Consider the following 21,934-nt stretch of genomic DNA (forward strand, 5'->3'; position numbering starts at 1 on the left):
GGTGGAATGTTCTGTATATATCTATGAGGTCCATCTGGTCCAATGTGTCATCCAATGCTCTTGTTTCTTTATTGATTTTCTGCTTTGATCTCTCTATTTCTGAGAGAGGCGTGTTAAGATCTCCTACTATTAATGCATTCATATCAATATGACTCTTTATCTTGATTAACAGTTTTCTTATGTAACTGGCTGCTCCCATATTGGAGGCATATATATTTACAATTGTTAGATCATCTTGGTGGATAGTCCCTTTAAGAATGATGTAGTGTCCTTCTGTATCTCTGACTACAGTCTTTAGTTTAAAATCTAATTTATCTGATATGAGAATCGCTACCCCAGCCTTCTTTTGAGGCCCATTGGCATGAAAGATGCTTCTCCATCCCTTCCCTTTCAGTCTGGGTGTATCTTTAGGTTTAAAATGGGTCTCTTGTAGACAACATATGGATGGGTCCTGTTGTTTTATCCAATCTGCAACCATAATTGGCTCTGCACTATACCACTCTACCCAGGATATTCTAGACCAAAAGAAGAAAAAGGTATTGAGCAATTAAAGTATAACTGTATTTTCAGTAATTAATAAATGTTGCAAAGCACTAAATCTCTTGTCTCTACTTATCTGTCCATCAAATGGTCATAATATCTGCCACCAGTATTCCTGAAAGAATGATTTATGACCATGAAGTCATGCAGTAAGTATAAAAGTATAATCATGGCAAATAAGGGGAAAGTTAGTAAACTCAATGGTGGCTAAGAGTTTGAGTAGATATGATAGCAAATTAAACTTGACTTTTAAAGTGACAGAATTTAGAAATCTAGATTTAACTACTATTTTAAATTATAAGTGTGCTCCCTTTTTGGGAAAAGTGAGCATAAAATTTTAACTTAAAATTATCTAATTTTGTCTCTCTATATATGTATTTGTGTTTAATTCATTAAACTTTACAAATCAATTTGTGTTCTTTCAGTTATAACCCCACCTCCCATAACTCAACATATAAATGTAATGTTTAAGGTTGAAATATAAGTTTTCAAAAAGACCTGTATAAAGCAATATATATTTATCCCCTTGAATTCCTTCTAGATATTTTTCAGTAAATTTCTGTGACATTAGATTGATTTTTTTTCAATCACTTCCCCTTCACCCCCACAGCTCTTTCTTTCATTTTTAAAAAAATTTTTAAAATTTTTATATTTTTTATTAACATATAATGTATTATTAGCCCCAGGGGTATAGGTCTGTGAATTGCCAGGTTTATACACTTCACAGCACTCACCATAGCACATACCTTCCCCCATGTCCATAACCCAACCGCCCTCTCCCTACCCCCCTCCCCCTGGCAACCCTCAGTTTGTTTTGTGAGATTAAGAGTCTCTTTTGATTTGTCTCCCTTCTGATCCCATCTTATTTTATTTATTCCTTTCCTACCCCCCAAACCCTTCACATTTCCTCTCAACTTCCTCATATCAGGGAGATCATATGATAATTGTTTTTCTCTGATTGACTTATTTCACTCAGCATAATATCCTCTAGTTCCATCCACATCATCGCAAATGGCAAGATTTCATTTCTTTTGATGGCTGCATAGTATTCCATTGTGTATATATACACCACATCTTCTTTATCCATTTATCTGTTGATGGACATCTAGGTTCTTTCCATGGTTTGGCTATTGTGGACATTGCTGCTATAAACATTCAGGTGCATGTGCCCCTTCAGATCACTACATTTGTATTTTTATAGTAAATACCCAGTAGTGCAATTGCTGGTCGTAGGGTAGCTCTATTTTCAACTTTTTGAGGAACCTCCATGCTGTTTTCTAGAGTGGTTGCACGATCTTGCATTCCCACCAACAGTGTAGGAGGGTTCCCCTTTCTCCGCATCCTCGCCAGCATCTGTCATTTCCTGGCTTGTTAATTTTAGCCATTTTGACTGGTGTGAGGTGGTATCTCATTGTGGTTTTGATTTATATTTCCCTGATGCCAAGTGATGTGGAGCACTTTTTCATTTGTCTGTTGGCCATCTGGATGTCTTCTTTGCAGAAATGTCTGTTCATGTCCTCTGCCCATTTCTTGATTGGATTATTTGTTCTTTGGGTGTTGAGTTTGATAAATTCTTTACAGATTTTGGATACTAGCCTTTTATCTGATATGTTGTTTGCACATATCTTCTCCCATTCTGTCAGTTGTCTTTTGGTTTTGTTAACTGTTTTCCTTTGCTGTGCAAAAGCTTTTGATCTTGATGAAGTCCCAATAGTTCATTTTTGCCCTTGCTTCCCTTGCCTTTGTTGATGTTCCTAGGAAGAATTTGCTGTAGCTGAGGTCCAAGAGGTTGCTGCTTGTGTTCTCCTCAAGGATTTTGATGGATTCCTTTCCCACATTGAGGTCCTTCATCCATTTGGAGTGTATTTTTGTGTGTGGTGTAAGGAAATGGTCCAGTTTCATTTTTCTGCATGTGGCTGTCCAATTTTCCCAACACCATTTGTTGAAGAGACTGTCTTTTTTCCATTGAACATTCTTTCCTGCTTTGTTGAAGAATAGTTGACCATAGAATTGAGAGTCCATATCTGGGCTCTCTGTTCTGTTCCACTGATCTATGTGTCTGTTTTTGTGCCAGTACCATACTGACAGCTTTGTTATAGAGCTTGAAGTCTGGAATTGTAATGCCACCAACTTTGGATTTCTTTTTCAACATTCCTCTGGCTATTTAAGGTCTTTTCTGCTTCCATATAAATTTTAGGATTATTTGTTCCATTTCTTTGAAAAAAATTGATAGAATCTTGGTAGGTATTGCATTAAACGTGTAGATTGCTTTAGGTAGCATAGGCATTTTCACAATATTTGTTCTTCCAATCCATGAGTATGGAAAATTTTTCCATTTCTTTGTGTCTTCCTCAATTTCATTCATGAGTACTTTATAGTTTTTTGAGTACAGATTCTTTGCCTCTTTTGTTAGGTTTATTCCTAAGTTTTTATGGTTTAGGGTGCAATTGTAAATGGGATTGATTCCTTAATTTCTCTTTCTTCTGTCTTGTTCTTGGTGTATAGAAATGTGACTGATTTCTGTGCATTGATTTTATATCCTGACACTTTACTGAATTCCTGTAGAAGTTCTAGCAGATTTGGAGTGGAGTCTTTTGGGTTTTCCACATAAAGTATCCCATCATCTGCAAAGAGTGATAGTTTGACTTCTTCTTTGCTGATTTGGATGCCTTTAATTTCCTTTTGTTGTCTGATTGCTGAGGCTAGAACTTTTCGTACTATGTTGAATAGCAGTGGTGATAGTGGACATCCCTGCTGTGTTCCTGACTTTAGCAGAAAAGCTCTCAATTTTTCTCCTTTGAGAATGATATTCGCTGTGGGTTTTTCATAGGTGGTTTTGATGATATTGAGGTATGCACTCTCTGTCCCTACACTCTGAAGAGTTTTGATCAAGAAAGGATTCTGTACTTTGTCAAATGCTTTTTCAGCATCTATTGAGAGTATCATATGGTTCTTGTTCTTTCATTTATTAATGTATTGTATCACATTGATTTGTGGATGTTGAACCAAACTTGCAGCCCTGGAATAAATCCCACTTGGTCGTGGTGCATAATCCTTTTAATGTACTGTTGGATCCTATTGGCTAGTATTCTGGTGAGAATTTTCGCATCTGTGTTCATCAAGGATATCGGTCTGTAGTTCTCTTTTTTGATGGGATCTTTGTCTGGATTTGGGATCAAAGTGATGCTGGCCTTGTAAAATGAGTTTGGAAGTTTTCCTTCCATTTCTATTTTTTGGAATAGTTTCAGGAGAAAAGATATTACTTCTTTAAATGTTTGGTAGAATTCCACTGGGAAGCCGTCTGGCCCTGGGCTCTTGTTTGTGGGAGATTTTTGATGACTGCTTCAATGTCCTTGCTGGTTATGGGTCTGTTCAGGTTTTCTATTTCTTCCTGGTCAGTTGTGGTAGTTTATATGTCTCTAGGAATGCATCCATTTCTTCGAGATTGTCAAATTTGCTGGCATATAGTTGTTCATAGTATGTTCTTATAATTGTTTGTATTTCTTTAGTGTTGGTTGTAATCTCTCCTCTTTCATTCATGATTTTATTTATTTGGGTCCTTTCTCTTTTCTTTTTGATAAGTCTGGCCAGGGGTTTATCGATCTTACTAATCCTTTCAAAGAACCAGCATCTAGTTTCGTTGATTTGCTCTACTGTTCTTTTTTTTGTTGTTGTTGTTTTGTTTCTACTTCATTGATTTCTACTCTGATCTTTATGACTTCTCTTCTCCTGCTGGGTTTAGGCTTTCTTTGTTGTTCTTTCTCCAGCTCCTTTAGTTGTAGGGTTAGGCTGTGTATTTGAGACCTTTCTTATTTCTTGAGAAAGGCTTGTTTCGCTATATATTTTCCTCTCAGGACGGCCTTTGCTATGTCCCACAGATTTTGAACCATTGTGTTTTCATTATCACTTGTTTCCATGAATTTTTTAAATAATTCTTTAATTTCCTGGTTGACCCATTCATTCTTTAGAAGGATGCTCTTTAGCCTCCATGTATTTGGGTTCTTTCCAACTTTCCTCCTGTGATTTAGTTCTAGTTTCAGAGAATTGTGGTCTGAAAATATGCAGGGAATAATCCCAATCTTTCGGTACCAGTTGAGACCTGATTTGTGACCCAGGATGTGATCTATTCTGGAGAATGTTCCATGTGCACTAGAGAAGAATGTGTATTCTGTTGCTTTGGGATGGAATGCTCTGAATATATCTGTGATGTCCATCTGGTCCAGTGTGTCATTTAAGGCCTTTATTTCCTTGTTGATCTTTTGCTTGGATGATCTGTCCATTTCAGTGAGGGGGGTTTTAAAGTCCCCTGCTATTATTATATTATTATCCATGTGTTTCTTTGACTTTGTTATTAATTGGTTTATATAGTTGGCTGCTCCCATGTTAGGGGCATAGATATTTAAAATTATTAGATCTTCTTGTTGGACAGACCCTTTGAGTATGATATAATGTCCTTCCTCATCTCTTACTATAGTCTTTGGCTTAAAATCTAATTGATCTGATATAAGGATTGCCACCCCAGCTTTCTTTTGATTGTTTTCCACTCCCTCACTTTATTTTTTTATTTTTTATTTTTTATTTATTTATTTGACAGAGACAGAGATCACAAGGAGTCAGAGAAGCAGGCAGAGAGAGAGGGGGAAGCAGGCTCCCCGCTGAGCAGAGAGCCCAATGTGGGGCTCGATCCCAGGACCCCGAGATCATGACCTGAGCTGAAGGCAGAGGCTTTAACCCACTGAGCCACCCAGGTGCCCCTCCACTCCCTCACTTTAAATCCGGAGGTGTCCCTGGGACTAAAATGAATTTCTTGTAGACAGCATATTGACGGGTTTTGTTTTTTTATCCATTCTGATACCCTGTGTCTTTTGATTGGGGCATTTAGCCCATTTACATTCAGGGTAACTATTGAGAGAGATGAATTTAGTGTCATTGTATTGCCTGTAAGGTGACTGTTACTGTATATTGTCTCTGTTCCTTTTTGATCTACTACTTTTAGGGTCTCTCTTTGCTTAGAGGACCCCTTTCAATATTTCCTGTAGAGCTGGTTTAGTGTTTGCAAATTCTTTCAGTTTTGGTTTGTCCTGGAAGCTTTTTATTTCTCCATCTATTTTCAATGATAGCCTAGCTGGATATAGTATTCTTGGCTGCATGTTTTTCTCATTTAGTACTCTGAATATATCATGCCAGCTCTTTCTGGCCTGCCAGGTCTCTGTGGATAAGTCTGCTGCCAATCTAATATTTTTACCATTGTGTGTTACAGACTTTTTGTCCCGGGCTGCCTTCAAGATTTTCTCTTTGTTGCTAAGACTTGTAAATTTTACTATTAGGTGACAGGGTGTCGACCTATTCTTATTGATTTTGAGGGGGGTTCTCTGCACCTCCTTTTGATGCTTGTTTCCTTTGCCATATTAGGGAAATTCTCTACAATAATTCTCTCCAATATACCTTCTGCTCCCCTCTTTCTTCTTCTTCTGGAATCCCAATTATTCTAATTTGTTTCATCTTATGGTATCACTTATCTTTCAAATTATCCCCTCATGGTCCAATAATTGTTTGTCTCTCTTTTGCTCTTCTTCTTTATTCTCTGTCATTTGGTCTTCTATATCACTAATTCTCTTCTCTCTCATTTATCCTAGCAGTAAGAGCCTCCATTTTTTATTGCACCTCATTAATAGATTTTTGATTCCAGCTTGGTTAGATTTTAGTTCTTTTATTTCTCCAGAAAGGCCTTTTATTTCTTCAGACAGTGTTTCTCTAATATCTTCCATGCCTTTTTTGAGACTAGCTAGCACCTTGAGAATCATCATTCTGAATTCTAGATCTGACATATTACCAATGTCTGTATTGATTAGGTCCCAGGCCTTCGGTACTGCCTCTTGTTCTTTTTTTTGTGGTAAGTTTTTCTGCCTCATCATTTTATCCTGATAAGAATATATGAAGGAGAGAATAAAATACTAAAAGTATGGCAAAGACCCCAGAAAAATGTGCATATACCAAATCAGAAGAGATCCCAAATTGTGGGGGAAAGAACGGGTAAAAAGGGTAAAAAGAAGTTCAAAAAAATTTAAAAATAAAGAGAAAAAAGGAAATATAGATATTAGACTGGTGAATAGAACAGAGCCACACACTTAATTTTGGGAGTATTTTGGTCTCTTAGAAGAAACTACTTCCCAAAATTTTAAAGAAAGAAAAACTTTGTATATATATACAAAAATACAAAAATAAGTGTAAACACGATGAAGGGATGGAATATGACTGTAAAGATGAAATTTTTAAAAATATTCTAAAAAAGGAGTTGATAAGTTGTTTGGGAAAAGAAGGAAAAAGAAAGTGGAGAGAATTTGCTCAGGCTGGAGCCTAGAACAAAGCCCTGTGCTAGATTTAGGGTATATTTTGATCCATTAGAAGAGGTTGTATCCCAAAATTTTTTAGAAGGAAAAAACCTATGTGTATACAAAAAATAAAGTTAGATACAATGAAGGATAAGATATGACTATAATAATGAAGGTTCAAAAGATTTTTTTTTAATGAAAGGTATTGTTAAGATAAACTAGTTAAAAAACCTTAAAAGAGGAAAGAGTAAAAGTTAAAAAAATTAGAATAAGAAAAAAATAAAATTAAAATATTAATTAACTTTGTAGGCCTAAAGAATCATGGGGAGAAAACCATGAATTCCATGCTTTGCTTTCTTCTCTGGAATTCCGCTGTTCTCCTTGATAAGTGAGCATGGTCTTGGCTGGATTTCTTGCTGATCTTCTGGGGGAGGGGCCTGTTGTAGTGATTCTCAAATGTCTTTGCCTGAGGTGGAATTGCACTGCCCTTACCAGGGGCTGGGCTAAGTAATCTGCTGGGGTTCGTTTTGGGAGCTTTTGTTCCTTGAATGTTTTCTATAGAGTTCTGGAGGACAGGAATGAAAATGGCGGCCTCCCAATCTGGCCAGGAGGAGCCAAGAGCTCGGGGCCCTGCTCCTCAGTGTGCCATAGGAGAAAAGCACTCAATCACTCCTGTCTCCCTGGCCTCCGGCCGTGCGCTGAGCTCACCCAGCCTGTGACCGAGCATCTCTGTCTCTGGCACACAGCCCTGCCTGGAGTCTCTATACCCAGCAGATCCCTGCTGCTCTTCCAGGGAGGTCTCCTCGGATCTGCCAATTGTGGGGTCCCTGCTCAAAGAACAGTGGCCCGACTGCGCCACAGATCACAGTTTAAGGTAACCCTGAGTTGAGAGCTCACTCCTTAGCTCCGTCTCTGTCTCCGGCTTCCCTGCTCTAATACCTGTGAGTTCTGTGACACTCAGACACCCCCGATCCTTCTGTGACCCTGCAGGACCTGACACCACGCTGTCCCCTCGAGGGCTCCACCCCCGCTTAGACTCTGGAGCGATGTCCCTCAGTGGAGTAGACTTTTAAAAGTTCTGATTTTGTGCTCCGTTGCTCCACCGCTTGCCAGGAGCCGGCCCCTCCCCCTGCAGTCTATCTTCTTGTCGCTTTGGATTCACTTCTCCGCAGGTCCTACCTTTCAGAAAGTGGTCAATTTTCTGTTTCTAGAATTGCTGCTCTTCTTCTCTTTGATCTCCTGTTGGATTTGTAGGTGTTTGTAATGATTTGATAAGCTATCTAGCTGATCCCCTGCTACCTCATGTCATCTCAGCCTGCTACTCTTCTGCCATCTTGACTCTTTCTCTGTTAGATTAAATTTTTATTGGAAAATTACTCTCTCAAATGTGTCTACCTCTTTAAAAATGAGTATATCACGATGTGTTACAATTTTTACCCCTTTTCCTTTTGGCTTCGCTTTTCTTCTTTCCCTGAGTTTTAAAAATCATTATTTCTTTGTCTTCAAGCCATGTAGTTCCAGGTAAATAAGATGTCATCCTCATTCTCTTCCCCTCATCTTCTCCATTTAACAAACGGCCTTCTCCAAAACTTTGCTGTGCCTTCATTCTGGGTCTTCCACTTTGTGCTTTTGTTGCTAGTCTCTGTGTTCAGTGCTATCACAGAATTCATCATGCCGTAATTCCTGACTCATCTCACTTTCTCAAGCTGCATCCAAAGCTCCCTGATGGCGGAGTGTATCTCTTGCTAGATCTTGTACCTTGATACTTGCCATCTACCCTATTACATGGTTGGTGCTTCAGGGATTCTTTAAAAGCCATTTTGATATGCCCATTTAATTATACTTTAAAGAATTTTCATGCAGAAATATTCAGTTTTAACAAGTAATAACACAAATGTGAAGAAAGATACTGCCTAAAGCTGTGACATGGTTCTTCTGATCTTCTTCCACAGAATACATCTCCCACAGCTTAGGGTTTGACTTACTGGTGTTCATCATCTTGTACCACAATCTCATCCCCATTAGCCTGCTTGTCACTCTGGAAATTGTGAAATACGTTCAGGCCATGTTTATAAACTGGGTGAGTATTGAAATCAGATAGTTAAAAATAAAAAAACAAAAACAGTTCTCTCTTGATCTGTGGCTTTGGATTTGAAAATCAGCATAACTAGTTTATCACCGTGGGGCTAGCACATGGGCCAGTTGTGCCTTTGACAGTAAAGCCAAACACTGTCAACCTGACCTAGCTGTGCCTGGGTCTCTCTGTGTCACTCTTGAGGGCACCATTGTTGTAGATATTTTTCCTAACTGAAAGGAAATATTTAAGAGCTAGTGGCTTAGCAGCAACTATAAAGAGATAGCCCATTAAAATTGAAGGTACTCTAGAGAAGGGGAGTCCAGTAGACTTATAATAGATTTACATATCTTGTTAAGAGTGAAACAGCTATTCCAGAATCCCCTCAAAATAAGGAAAAGATTTCTTAGCTGAAAACTGTGCATTCATTTAAGCCAATACTTAATGACATGTGACTGAATGAATTTTCTAATTTGAATGTATGTTTGCAATTTTCAGTTCTATTTAAACTTTTTTTTTTAAAGATTTTATTTATTTGTCAGAGAGAGCGAGCACAGGCAGACAGAGTGGCAGGCAAAGGCAGAGGGAGAAGCAGGCTCCCTGCTGAGCCTGATGTGGGACTTAATCCCAGGATGCTGGGATCATGACGCGAGCCGAAGGCAGCCGCTTAACCAACTGAGCCACCCAGGTGTCCCTTCAGTTCTATTTAAAAAGATATTTCCTGGAAATAAAAATTTTGCTAGATGTCTCATTAAAATGATCTCCATGTGTCAAGGAATTACCATCACTGGAAGTGTACTGTTGTCTTTAACAACCACAAAATGAGATAGAGTGCTTTTAAATGTATTCTCATTTACTTTTCACAGTAGCACTGTGAGATCTATGTTATTGCCCCCACTTTATGGATGGAGTAGCTGCAAAACACCCTTAGGATTCCACAGAGTGTCTGAGGCAGAGCCAGGATTTGGAAGCCAAGTCTTCTGACACCCAGACCAACGATACGCTGACATTTGTTTTTGCATAGCATTGCCTTTCCTGAATCAGCTCTGGCAACGTACATGTAAAAGTAGCACCAAGACTCTCTAAGTATTCTAGACTTGCCATTTTGAATTCTTTCTCATGTCAGCCATGTCAGAAGACCAGTGGCAGTAGAGTTGATCTGAAGAAATTTTGAGCCTTATTCTGATTGTGTGGGTTGGCTATTTTGTTCATTTCTTGCAGGATGAAGATATGCATTACAGAGGAAATGATATCTATGCCATGGCCAGAACATCCAATCTTAACGAAGAGCTTGGGCAGGTGAGGGCTATTTCAGGGACTGGGTATGTGACAGGAACTTTGAAGAAGGTGGATCTAGGGAGAGTGTGAGCAAAGTCGAAGTGCTGAATTCAGCCATAGGCTGTAGTGAATATGATACCCATATGGAGCTTCAAAAGTAGGATTTGTTAAAAATATTGATAATGCATCATGGGTTGCAAGTAGAATGGACCTAATACAGGTTATTAATGTGCTTATGAGAGAGAAGAGCTGGAGAAGCAGGTAGGGAAAGCTTCAGTTAGCTCTCAAGTTTTCAGGGAGTCACAGGAGCATGGGGACCTGCCACTGGAGGCCATGCTCCTGCTTCCCTATGGCAGATGACCTATAAGAAAGCATCTGAAACCTGCTGCAGAATTTCACACCTGCCTCACCCTCAGGTGTATCCTCAGGCCTTTAGTCCCTATAGTACACTAGAAAGGGGCAGAAATGATGCCAGGTTATCAACAGAAAGTTGGTTACCTTCTAAATGACAGTGGCACTGTTACAAGTATAAATTGTTTTTAAAAGCTCCTGGTTACTTGTCAATTATACCACAGAATAGCTGGAAAAACCCAACTAACTCCCACAGTTGGGTGGGACCTGAAAGGAAGAAGACTAATGATTGTTAATTTTTTGTAATTATTTTTTGCTCTTAATATTTTTTACAAGATTATAATATATATAGAATATATAATTCATATACTATATATTATAATTTCCCTTTGCTCAATTAATTAGAGGCAATATGTAAATTATGGTAGAAACAGAATTTTGGAGTTAAGCTTCTGGAGAGTAAACCCTGACAAACAATGTTACCATGATCTGTAAATCAGGTGTGATTATAACATCTACTTCAGAAAGTTGTTATGAGGATTGAATAATATAATGTATTTGTGATATACTCAGCACAGTACCTAGTATGAAGAAGGGATTTGACTAACGCTAATAATTCTAACCAGTAATTTGCATGTATGCTTTCTAATTTAGGGTCACATTGTATGGTATCATTTGAATAGTGACTTCTCAGTAAGTATTTATTTTAGAAGATTTCTGGTGCCTGGAAATGCATGATCTGACAACATGAACATATTTTTACTTTGGACAACTAAAGGTGAAGGAGGATGGAATCATTAGCATTCTAGAAACTTTTCTGCTCATGAATATCTGATTACTTGCTAATCCTCTAAACATATGTTTTCTGTTGACAGTTGGGAAAAGATCACTTTATCTCCCTCATGTAGTCCGTTGACTCTAGCCTCTTTAGGGTAGTAATTAAATATAATAAAAGTGGGTGTGGAACTCAAACTTTAAAAATTAATTGTTTATATAGGTGAGACATAAAGATAAGGGCAGAAATCAATGAAATTGAAAAGAGAAGATAACAGAGGGTTTACTATTCAGAATATGTTAAAAAACTAAAATTTGACAGCAAAACCACAAATAACCTAATTCAAGAATTGGCAAGGGATTCTAATAGGCATTTCTCCAAAGAATATATATGTATAAATGGATAATAAGCACATGAAAAGGTGGTCAACATGACTAATCTTTAGGGAAATGCAGATCAAAGCCACATTGAGACACCACTTCACGTCCACTAGGACGGCTACTATGAAACAATAATAACAACATAGAACAACAAGTGTTCTTGAGGTCATGGAGAAATGGAACCCTGGTGCACTACTGGTGAAAATCAAAGTGATGCAGTCACTATGGAAAACAGTATGGTGAAACTTCAAAAAATTAAACCAAGGATCACCATATGTTCCAGCAATTCCACTTTTGGATATTTTCATGAAAGAATTGAAAGAAGGGACTCAACCAGTTATTGTACACAGATGTTCTTAGCAGAATTATTCACAATAGCCAAATGGTGGAAACAATGGAAATGTCCATCAATAGTTAAGTGGTTAAACAAAATGCGGCAGATACAAAAAATGGAGTATTATTCAGCCCTGAAAATGACTGAAATTCAGAAACATGCTACAACATGCCATTAAATGGAACATGCCAGACAGAAAAGGACAAATAGTAGATTCCACTTATCTGAGGTACCTGGAATAGTCAGACTCATAGAGACAGAAAGCAGCCTAGTGGTTACCTGGGGCTGTGGAATAGGAGAGAATGAAGAGTTACTGTATTGTTGAGCTGGTAGGAATTTCAGTTTGGGATGATAAAGTTCTGGAGATGGATGGTGGTGATGGTTGCATGATTACGTGAATGTGTTCAATAACAATTAAAAATGGCTAAAATGGTAAATTTTATCTATGTACATTTTACCACAATAATAAATGCTTTAACACTGCCTCTTTTCCTTTTTTTATTGAGGTATAATTGACACATGTGATTATATTAGCTTCAGGTGTATACAACATAGTGGTTTGATGTTTGTAAATATTGCAAAATGACTACGATACATCTAGTTAACATCTGTCACCATAGCTATTTACAGAATTCTGGTGATGAGAACTTGAATTTGCAATATAGCATTTTTTTTGAACATGCAATATAGTATTATAGCTCTAATTACTAATCCCCCCCCCCATGCTATCCATTATATCCTCAGGATTTATTTTATAACTGGAAGTTTGTACCTCTTGGCCCCCTTCACCCATTTTGCTCACCCAGCAATCCTGTCTCTGGCAACCACCAATCTGTTTTCTGTAGCTATGAGTTATTTTTCTTTTTCAGATCACACATGCTATGAGTTATTTTTCTTTTTCAGATCACACATGTGAGATCATGTGGTATTTGACTTTCTTTGTCTGACTTATTTCAGAGAACATAATGCTCTCACAGTCTTTTCATGTTATACAAACAGCAAGATTTCCTTCTTTCTTGTGCCTGAATTGTGTGTGTGTGTGTATGTGTGTGTGTGTATTATTATGTATCATTATATTATATATACACCACATTTTGTTTAGTCATCTGTTGACAGACACGTTGTTTCATCTTGGCTTTTGTAGATAATGCTGCCATGAACATGGGGATGCTTATATTTTTTCAAATTAGTTTTTTCATTTTCTTCAGATAAATAACCAGAAGTGGAATCGCTGGTAGTTCTATTTTTAATTTTTTGAGGAGATCCATGTTATTTTCTGTAGTGGTTGTCTCAATTTATATTCCCACCAACAGTGCATCAAGGGTTCCTTTTCTCCACATCTCACCAACACTTGTTATTTTTTGTCTTTTGGTAATCACCATTCTAACAGGTGTGAAAGTGATATCTCATTATGGTTCTATTTTGCATTTCTCTGGTGATTAGTGATGCTGAGCATCTTTCCATGTGTCTGTTGGCCATTTGTCTTCTTCGGAAAAATGTCTATTGAGATCCTCTCCTCATTTTTTAAATTGGATTATTTTGCTGTTGTATGAGTTCTTTATATATTTTGGATATCAACCCCCATCACCAAATATATGAATTGCAAATATTTTTTTCCCATTCATTTTGTTATCTTTTTATTTTGTTGGTGGTTTGCTTTGCTTTGCAGAAGCTTTTTAATTTGATGTAGTCCCACTTGTTTATTTTTGCTTTCGTTGTCTTAGTTTTTAGTGTCAAATACAAAAAAGTCGTCACTGAGACTGATGTCAAAGATCTTACTACCTATGTTTTCTTCTAGAAGTGTTATAGTTTCAGGTTCTTCTGTTCAAGTCTAGTCCATTTTGAGATAATTTGTATATGGTGCAAGAAAATGGCCCAGTTTCATTTTTTGTTGTCCAGTTTATTGAAGAGACTGTCATTTATTTATTGAACACCATTTTTTAAAGAGACTGCCCTTTCCCTAATGTATATTTTTGCCTCCTTTATTGTAAATTAATTGACCAGAGATTCATTGGTTATTTCTGAGCTATCTATTCTGTTCCACTCATCTATGTTTCTGTTCTTATGCCAATACCATACATTTGGATTGCCTATAGCTTTGTAATGTAGTTTGAAATCAGGAAGCATGATGCCTCCAGCTTTGTTCTTTCTCAAGATTGCTTTGGTTATTTGGGGTCTTTTGCGGTTCCATACACATTTTAGGATTGTTTGTTCTAAATCTGTGAAAAATGCCACTGGAATCTTGATAGAGGTTACACTGAATCTGTAGTTTGCTTCGAGTGGAATGTACATGCATGAAAGTGGAATATCTTTTCATGCATTTGTGTCTTTTTCACTTTCTTTCATCAGTATATTGGTCTTTCCCTTGATTAAATTTATTCCTAGGTATTTTGTTCTTTTTGATGCAGTTGTAAATGAAATTGTTAATTTCTCTTTTTCTGGTAGTTCATTATTAATGTATAGATAGACAATATTATACTATATGTTAACTAGCTAGGATTTAAATAAAAATTTGAAAAAAAATTAAAATAAAAAGAGTGAACTGTAATGTAAACTGTGGACTTTGGTAATAATGATAAGGCAGTGTAGTTTTATTGACTGTAACAGATGTACCACTCTGGGACAGGATGTCACATAGTGGAGGAGGCTATGCATGTGTTGGAGCAGAGAGATAGATAAAAATGCTCTCCTTTCCATTCAGTTTTGCTGTGAATCTAAAACTGCTCTAAAAAATAAAGTCTATTTTTAAAAAGTTCAAAAATTAAAAAAATTAAACAAAATCAATTGATTTCTGTATGTTGACTTTATATCCTGCGACTTTAGTGAATCATTAATTCTAACAGGTTGTTGGTGCAGTCTTTAATGTTTTTGATATGTAAAATGTCATCTGCGAATAGTGACAGTTTTACTTCTTCCCTTTTAATTTGGATGCCTTTTATTTTTCTTGCCTAATTGTTCTGGCCAGGATTTCCAATGCTATGTTGAATAAAGTGGTGAGAGGAGGCACCCTTTCTTGCTTCTGATCTTAGAGGAAAAGCTTTCAGTTTTTCCCCATTGACCATTGTGTTAGCTGCAGGCTTGTCTTATTGGCCTTTATGTTGAAGTTTGTTCCTTTAATCCCACTTCCTTGAGGGTTTTTATCATAAATGGATATTGAATCTTGTGAAATGCTTTTTCTGCTTCTATTGAAATGGCCATATGATATTTATCCTTTATTTTGTTAACGTGGTAAATCACATTGATTGGTTTATTTTTATATCCCTGGAATAAATTCCACTTGATTATGTTGTGTGATCCTTTCAATGTACTGTTGAATTCGATCTGCTAGTATTTTGTTTGTTTGATTGTTTTAGAGATTTTATTTATTTGACATAGAGAGAGAGTGAGAATAAGCAAAGGGAGTGGCAGGTAGAGGGAGAAGCTGGCTTTCCGCTGAGCAGAGTGCCCCATGTGGGACTCGATCCCAGGACCTTGGGATCATGATCTGTGCTGAAGGCAGCCACTTAACTGACTGAGCCACACAGGCTCCCCATAATTTGCTAATATATATCGAGTATTGTTGAGTATTTTTGCATCTGTGTTTGTCAGGGATATTGGCCTGTGTTTTTTTTTTTTTTTCCTTGTGGTATCTTTGTTTGGTTTTGGGGGTATGTGTGTGTGTATGTATCCATCTATATGGAAACTTAATGTTTTCTGGAGATTTTTGATGAGATTTCTTGTGGCAAAAAAAATGAATTAGACTTCTGATTTTCTTAGGTTTGATGGCTTGAAATTTATTTTGCATACTAACAGAATCTTATCTGCAATGTAAAACAAAAGAGAATCTCTGAAAGAAGTATAAATATTAAAGGTAGAATTCTTATAGAGTGAACTTCTGGTTTTCTAAAAGTTCAAAGATTTTGAGGATTTGAAGAGAAAGAACTTGACTTTGTCTTTGCTCTCTAAATATATTTTATATTTATGTTGTTTATCATGTTGGTTTTTTCTTTGTTTAGGTAAAATACTTATTTTCTGATAAAACGGGAACCCTCACTTGCAATATTATGACATTTAAGAAGTGTACCATTGCAGGTATAATTTATGGGTAAGTGTTCTTATTGCCATGCTCTGTCTTAATTATTTAGCATTTATTTACTTCAAAACATACACATTTCTAATAACATAGCTGTAACTAAATGAGAATAAAACTTAATATGACCTAAATAAAAATTTGCAGTTCTTAAACAAATATGGTTTATATCTGCTTTTATACATGGTTGGAATTCCTAAAAGCATTTTATATCTATAATCTTAAACCAGTATATTTTCCTCCCTCATTTTCCATCAGAAATCAGTCAGAGAAAAGTGATACCGATATCCGAAAATTAAGGTAAGTAGACAACATTCTCTTCTACTCTGCCCATGTTCCTTTCTCCCTGCAATGGGACTTTTTTCAGTACCGGACTTCTGATATACAACACAGCTGTCCCTTGTCCAGACCTCCAAAGGCAGTTCCCAGAAATCTCTCCTGGATAAACCTTTCCCACGTGATACTCAAAGAACCCAGAATCCAGGCTTTGATTTGTTTCTTTTATAGTTACTGTCTTAAATTCTGTATAACTATATGGGATTTAACACAAATTTAGGCATTTTCTAGTGCCATTTTGCAAGTTGAGCCCTGAGAGAATTATAATTTGACAGAACTTTAAATACTTACTATACAGTTTTTACCTTTGAACAACAGGGAACTAGGGGTGCCGACACTCTCCTTGTGGCTGACAATCTGTGTATAGTTTTTACCTCCCTAATTAACTACTAAAAGCCTACTACTGTCAGACCAGAAGCCTTACAGATAATATAAACAGTTGATTAACACACATTTTGTATATGTGTTATATACTGTGCACTTACAATAAGGCTAGAAAAAAGAAAATGGTATTAAGAAAATTATAAGGGGGGCGACTGGGTGGCTCAGTGGGTTAAGCTGCTGCCTTCGGCTCGGGTCATGATCTCAGGGTCCTGGGATTGAGTCCCGCATCAGGCTCTCTGCTCAGCAGGGAGCCTGCTTCCCTCTCTCTCTCTCTGCCTGCTTCTCTGTCTACTTGTGATCTCTCTCTGTCAAATAAATAAATAAAATCTTTAAAAAAAAAAAGAAAATTATAAGGAAGACAAAATACATTGTATGAGAAAAATCTGTCTGTAAGTGGATGTGCACAGTTGATATCCATGTTGTTTAAGGGTCAGTGGTCGCTCTGTAGACTTTATAGTGTAACTTACTGAACACAGAACAAGGGGCTGTGAGTCCATTTGATTGCTGACTGGCCCCCATCAGGAATTTTTGTTACAGCAAATTTTCTCTGTTCTTCCTCAGTCTGTCACCCTCTGTCATCACAGAGTCCTGTGAATTTAATGACCCAAGATTATTGTACAACTTCGAAAATGGCCACGTAAGTCTGCTATTTCACTTAAAGTCAACAATAACTTTCAAACATACATGGTTTATTAAAAGGTATAATTTTCTGAGCCAGGGAAGAGTCTTGAATTTTTTATGTTAATAGCAGATTTCATACTCATGTGAGGAGGGGTGTGCTAAACTTGTTAGTGTGAATGAATCCAAACATTAAAAAAGAACATTTTATTGTGTGGTGATCTGTGTAAGAAAATCTGTAAGTGTTTCTAAGCTATTTGAGTCTATTGTATATTACCAATACCTTCACTTACCAGTTATAAGATACTGATCTACTTGATCTGAAATCTTGGTCTTCTCAAAAATAAAAGCAATCTTTTAAAAACACAAAACTGTACATGCCCTTCCTTTGCTTAAAAACCTTCAGAGGACTGGCACCCCTCCTCCCCCAAGATAAAATCCTAATTCATTATTGTGACTTTCTTTCCAACCTCATTCTGTGTCCTTGTTCACCTTGCTCGAGATGCTGGAGTGACACTTGTCTTGAAGTTCACCTATGACGATGTTTTCTGACTTGGGGGGCCTTTGAAAGTGCTCTTCCCTTTGCCTAGTATGTACCACAGTCACATGTCGGTGACCACAGCTAACTTACCTTTCCATTTAGGTCTTAAATTAAATATTATCTCCTTGATGTATTCTCTTTCGCCTTGATCACCTCCGTAAAATAGGCCCGTCTTCTCTCTGTGACAACCCCCATTTGTTTCCTCCAGCTTTGAGAAAACCCATTTCCCCAGAGAGAATAGAAGCTCCAAGAGCGCCAGATCCTCTTCTTCACCGAGGTCTCTCCCTGCTTTGGGGGCCCGCTCTCCAAAGACGTTTGAGTGCGTGATCTGGTTTGTAGTCAGTGTCTGACTCTGTGTATCTAAGGTGAAACCACAGTTGATAGGAATCGCAGACTGTATGTAACTCTCATGTCACTGGTGCTGGAAGAAACTCACTAGCTCTGTGCCCTTTTTTATAGCCCACGAAAGATTACATAAAGGAATTTCTTACCCTGTTGTGTGTGTGCCACACTGTTGTTCCTGAGAGAGACGGAAATAACATAATCTACCAGGCTTCCTCCCCAGGTAGGTGCTGTGTGCAGGAGATGAGACCCGAGAAGACGCCATGCTGCCGCCATGCTGCCGCTGATTCCCAGGGGGCTCCTGTGTTGCTCCTTCCCCCAGAAGACAGCCATAAGGAGGCTGGTGGGGAGGGTTCTCTGAGCTGGGGTTCAATAGAACATTTACTTATACCCAGGAACGCAGAAGGGGGGAGGTTAAGATGCTGCAACATGTCGTGAAGATTCCATGAATGGCTTGTAGAAGAAAACCCAAATGAGTACGAAGAAAGAAATGTATCTTAGCCACACTGAAAGAGACCTGTTTAACTAAATTTCCTCTTTTATGAATGCTTTCCGGTACCTAGATAAGTGCATTTGGATCAAAAAAAAGCCAAGTTAAAAAAAAAAAAGTGGTATTTTAGTGCTGGAGAACAGAAATCTTTTAAATTAAATTTGGTATTAATGTATTTGCTCAATCTCCATTAATACAGACTTCTTATTGACAGATGAAGCAGCTTTAGTGAAAGGAGTGAAGAACCTTGGCTTTGTTTTTACTGCAAGAACGCCAACCTCTGTCACCGTAGAAGTCGTGAGTAGCGTCTTGTGTACTTGGTCATGCCTTCCACGCCCTTTTCAGAGACACAGGTAGAGTAGTTGAGTGCAGGAGCTCTGGAATCACAGAGCCTGGGATTCCCACGTGGTCCCACACTTTCCCAGCCAGGTTCTCGGACATGTTCCTCAACTACTGTGTTTGTCCCAGTCTTCTCATCATGCATGTCATAGGGTTTTTTGCAAGGATTAAATGAGTTAATATATATGTAAAGTATTCGGAATTAGTGCTTGGAGCAGAGAGGGTGCTCAATAAAAGTAAGCTATTTAAAGAAGTTAGCATCATCAGATCTTCAAGAAATATACTATTTTTTATGGAAAATTAGAATTTTTCAAACTATTTTTTGGTGAGTTCTCTTGTGATGTTGATTTATTCCTTATATGTAATATATATTCCACATGTATTTTTCTCTTGTCTTGGTGACCATTCACTGCAAGCCTTTGATATGATGGGGAAGAATTGAAGCAATGTGAACTTGGTGCCCAGCACACTAATTTTTTTCTAGTGATAAGGCAGCGGTTAGGGATGTCTACTAGACATTCAGTCCTAGCAGCATGGACTGACTGATTCATCTTTATATCCGTAGTACGTGCCACATGGACAACTCTCAAATTATTTGAAGTTCTGAATTGCTTTATTGGTGAATTGATCATGGCTACAGGAAGTCAAGAGCCTGTAACTGGAAAAATTTGGAAAATAATGCAGGTTTTATTGATACAGAATTTTTTATAGCATGCCTTCTCTTTCCCTATTGACCTCTTCAAATTATCTAAGGATTAAGGATTTTTTTGATCTGTGCAATTTTATGAAAAGACTTGTTTTTCCATGTCTGTTGATTGTCTTGCTTACCCCATATAGCCTTGCAACATGAGAGTCTTCATAAAATGTTTCTAGTAGTGCTGACTTTTTATTGAGAGGGGATGTTTTAGTCTTAAATCTGCACTGTGAGAAGCATTTTTGCGGAGTTCTCCGTTTGCAAACAATATTTTTGCCAGAAGAGGGCACCATCATTTCATCAGGTTTGCAAGGAAATTTGTATTCTGAAAAAGATGTTAGTTTCAGGGGAGGTAAAACTTGTTTCTGATTGGAAGAAGGAGCTCTTTTACAGGATGAGTACTTTTTATTCCCCACCTCGGGTAAGAAGTTGTTGTCTTATCTTCCTATAGATGGGAGAAAACTTCACCTTTGAAATTCTTAATATCCTGGAGTTTTCTAGGTAAGATACCTTTTCATTCTGTTCATGTATCCCTCAGAGCTCCTTCTGTGACTCCTCAGTTGAGATCTGGTAATGCAAATCAAAACTTTAATATAGAATCACAAAATTCTAGCTACTTCCATCCACTTTTTAATCTGAGCCTGGTGCTCACTTCTTTGGCCATCATTAGGCCAAATCCCTTTTTGTAGCTGAGAGGAGGTCCCACATCTCTCCTTCCCAGCCCTTGTCAGAGTCAGACTTGAGGTTTATGTCTGGGTTACTACTTAGTTGACTGTGTTGCCAACTGGACTCTCAGTTCCAGGAGGGCAGGAGTCAACTTCTGTGGAAGTAAGTGCTCAATAAATATTTGATGAATCGATGAATATTGGACATTATTTTTCCAAATAAACCCAAAACTATTTCTTTAAAAAGGATTGTGAATTAATTCCTACCCCCCCACCTCCCCCGCAAAGGAAACGGTGTGTCCAAATCCTTCTCTCCCTGTAGACTTCAGAGGGCCTCCTGGTCCAGCCACTGTGCCTGGTCCCCAAAACCTAGTGTGGGGATATTGGTGATGATTTTATTTTCATTGCCCTGTTTTGAAGGCTCGCAGAGTCTCATCTCTTACACCACCTGAGCATTTCTAATGTAGAGTCTGAAAAATTAGAAAAGGAAATGCTAGAAAATTAGAAAAGGAATAATTCGTTCTTTTCAAAGCCAGATGATTTTTTAAAGATAGATTTATTTATTTATTTATTTATTTGACAGAGATAGAGAGAGAGAGAGAGAGAGAGAGAGAGAGAGAGACAAATTGCAAGTAGGGCGAGAGGCAGGCAGAGAGAGATGGGGAAGGAGGCTCCCTGCTAAGCAGAGAGCCTGATGCGGGCCTTGATCCCAGGATCCTGAGATCATGATCTGAGCCGAAGGCAGAGGCTTAACCCACTGAGCCACCCAGGTGCCCCAAAGCCAGATGATTTTTTAAATCATATTTTTTTAAAGCCTTGTTGGTCAATGACATCTTAAAAAAAAAAAAAGAAGCTTTGACCCTCAGTAAAGTTGTTGTCAACTTCTCCTCTCTCTAGGAAAGCTTATCTAAAAATATTTTTTTAATTATTTTAATTAACATATAATGTATTTTTGCCCCAGAGGTACAGGTCTGTAAATCATCAGGCTTACACACTTCACAGCACTCACCACGCACACACCCTCCCAAATGTCCGTCATCCAGCCACCCTATCCCTAGCCTCCAAACCCCAGCAGCCCTCAGTTTGTTTTGTGAGATTAAGAATGTCTTATGGTTTGTCTCCCTCCCAATCCCATCTTGTTAAAAAAATTTTTTTTAAAGATTTTATTTATTTATTTGACAGAGAGAGAGAGATCACAAGTAGGCAGAGAGGCAGGCAGAGAGCAAGGGGGAAGCAGGCTCCCTGCTGGACAGAGAGCCAGATGTGGGGCTCAATCCCAGGACTTTGAGATCATGACCTGAGCTGAAGGCAGAGGCTTAACCCACTAAGCCACCCAGGTGTCCCCCCCCATTTTTTTTAAATGAGAAAATGTATCTTCATGTTCATTTTAGC

General features: G+C 37.8%; 1 protein-coding gene across 1 annotated transcript in view; it reads left to right on the forward strand.

Annotated features, from left to right (window-relative positions):
- LOC111159894 (phospholipid-transporting ATPase IB-like) overlaps positions 1 to 21,934 on the forward strand; it is a 197,253-nt gene that overhangs the window by 51,384 nt on the left and 123,935 nt on the right. The window contains exons 16-23 of the mRNA XM_022522564.1: positions 8,825 to 8,952; positions 10,168 to 10,245; positions 16,060 to 16,148; positions 16,392 to 16,433; positions 17,415 to 17,490; positions 18,472 to 18,577; positions 19,059 to 19,141; positions 20,329 to 20,378. Coding sequence (XP_022378272.1) covers positions 8,825 to 8,952; positions 10,168 to 10,245; positions 16,060 to 16,148; positions 16,392 to 16,433; positions 17,415 to 17,490; positions 18,472 to 18,577; positions 19,059 to 19,141; positions 20,329 to 20,378 — 652 coding nt within the window. The remainder of the gene's footprint in view (positions 1 to 8,824; positions 8,953 to 10,167; positions 10,246 to 16,059; positions 16,149 to 16,391; positions 16,434 to 17,414; positions 17,491 to 18,471; positions 18,578 to 19,058; positions 19,142 to 20,328; positions 20,379 to 21,934) is intronic.

The sequence above is a fragment of the Enhydra lutris genome, unplaced genomic scaffold (genome assembly GCF_002288905.1).
Source record: "Enhydra lutris kenyoni isolate GAN:26980312 unplaced genomic scaffold, ASM228890v2 scaffoldscaffold71, whole genome shotgun sequence".
Taxonomy (NCBI): Eukaryota; Metazoa; Chordata; class Mammalia; order Carnivora; family Mustelidae; genus Enhydra; species Enhydra lutris.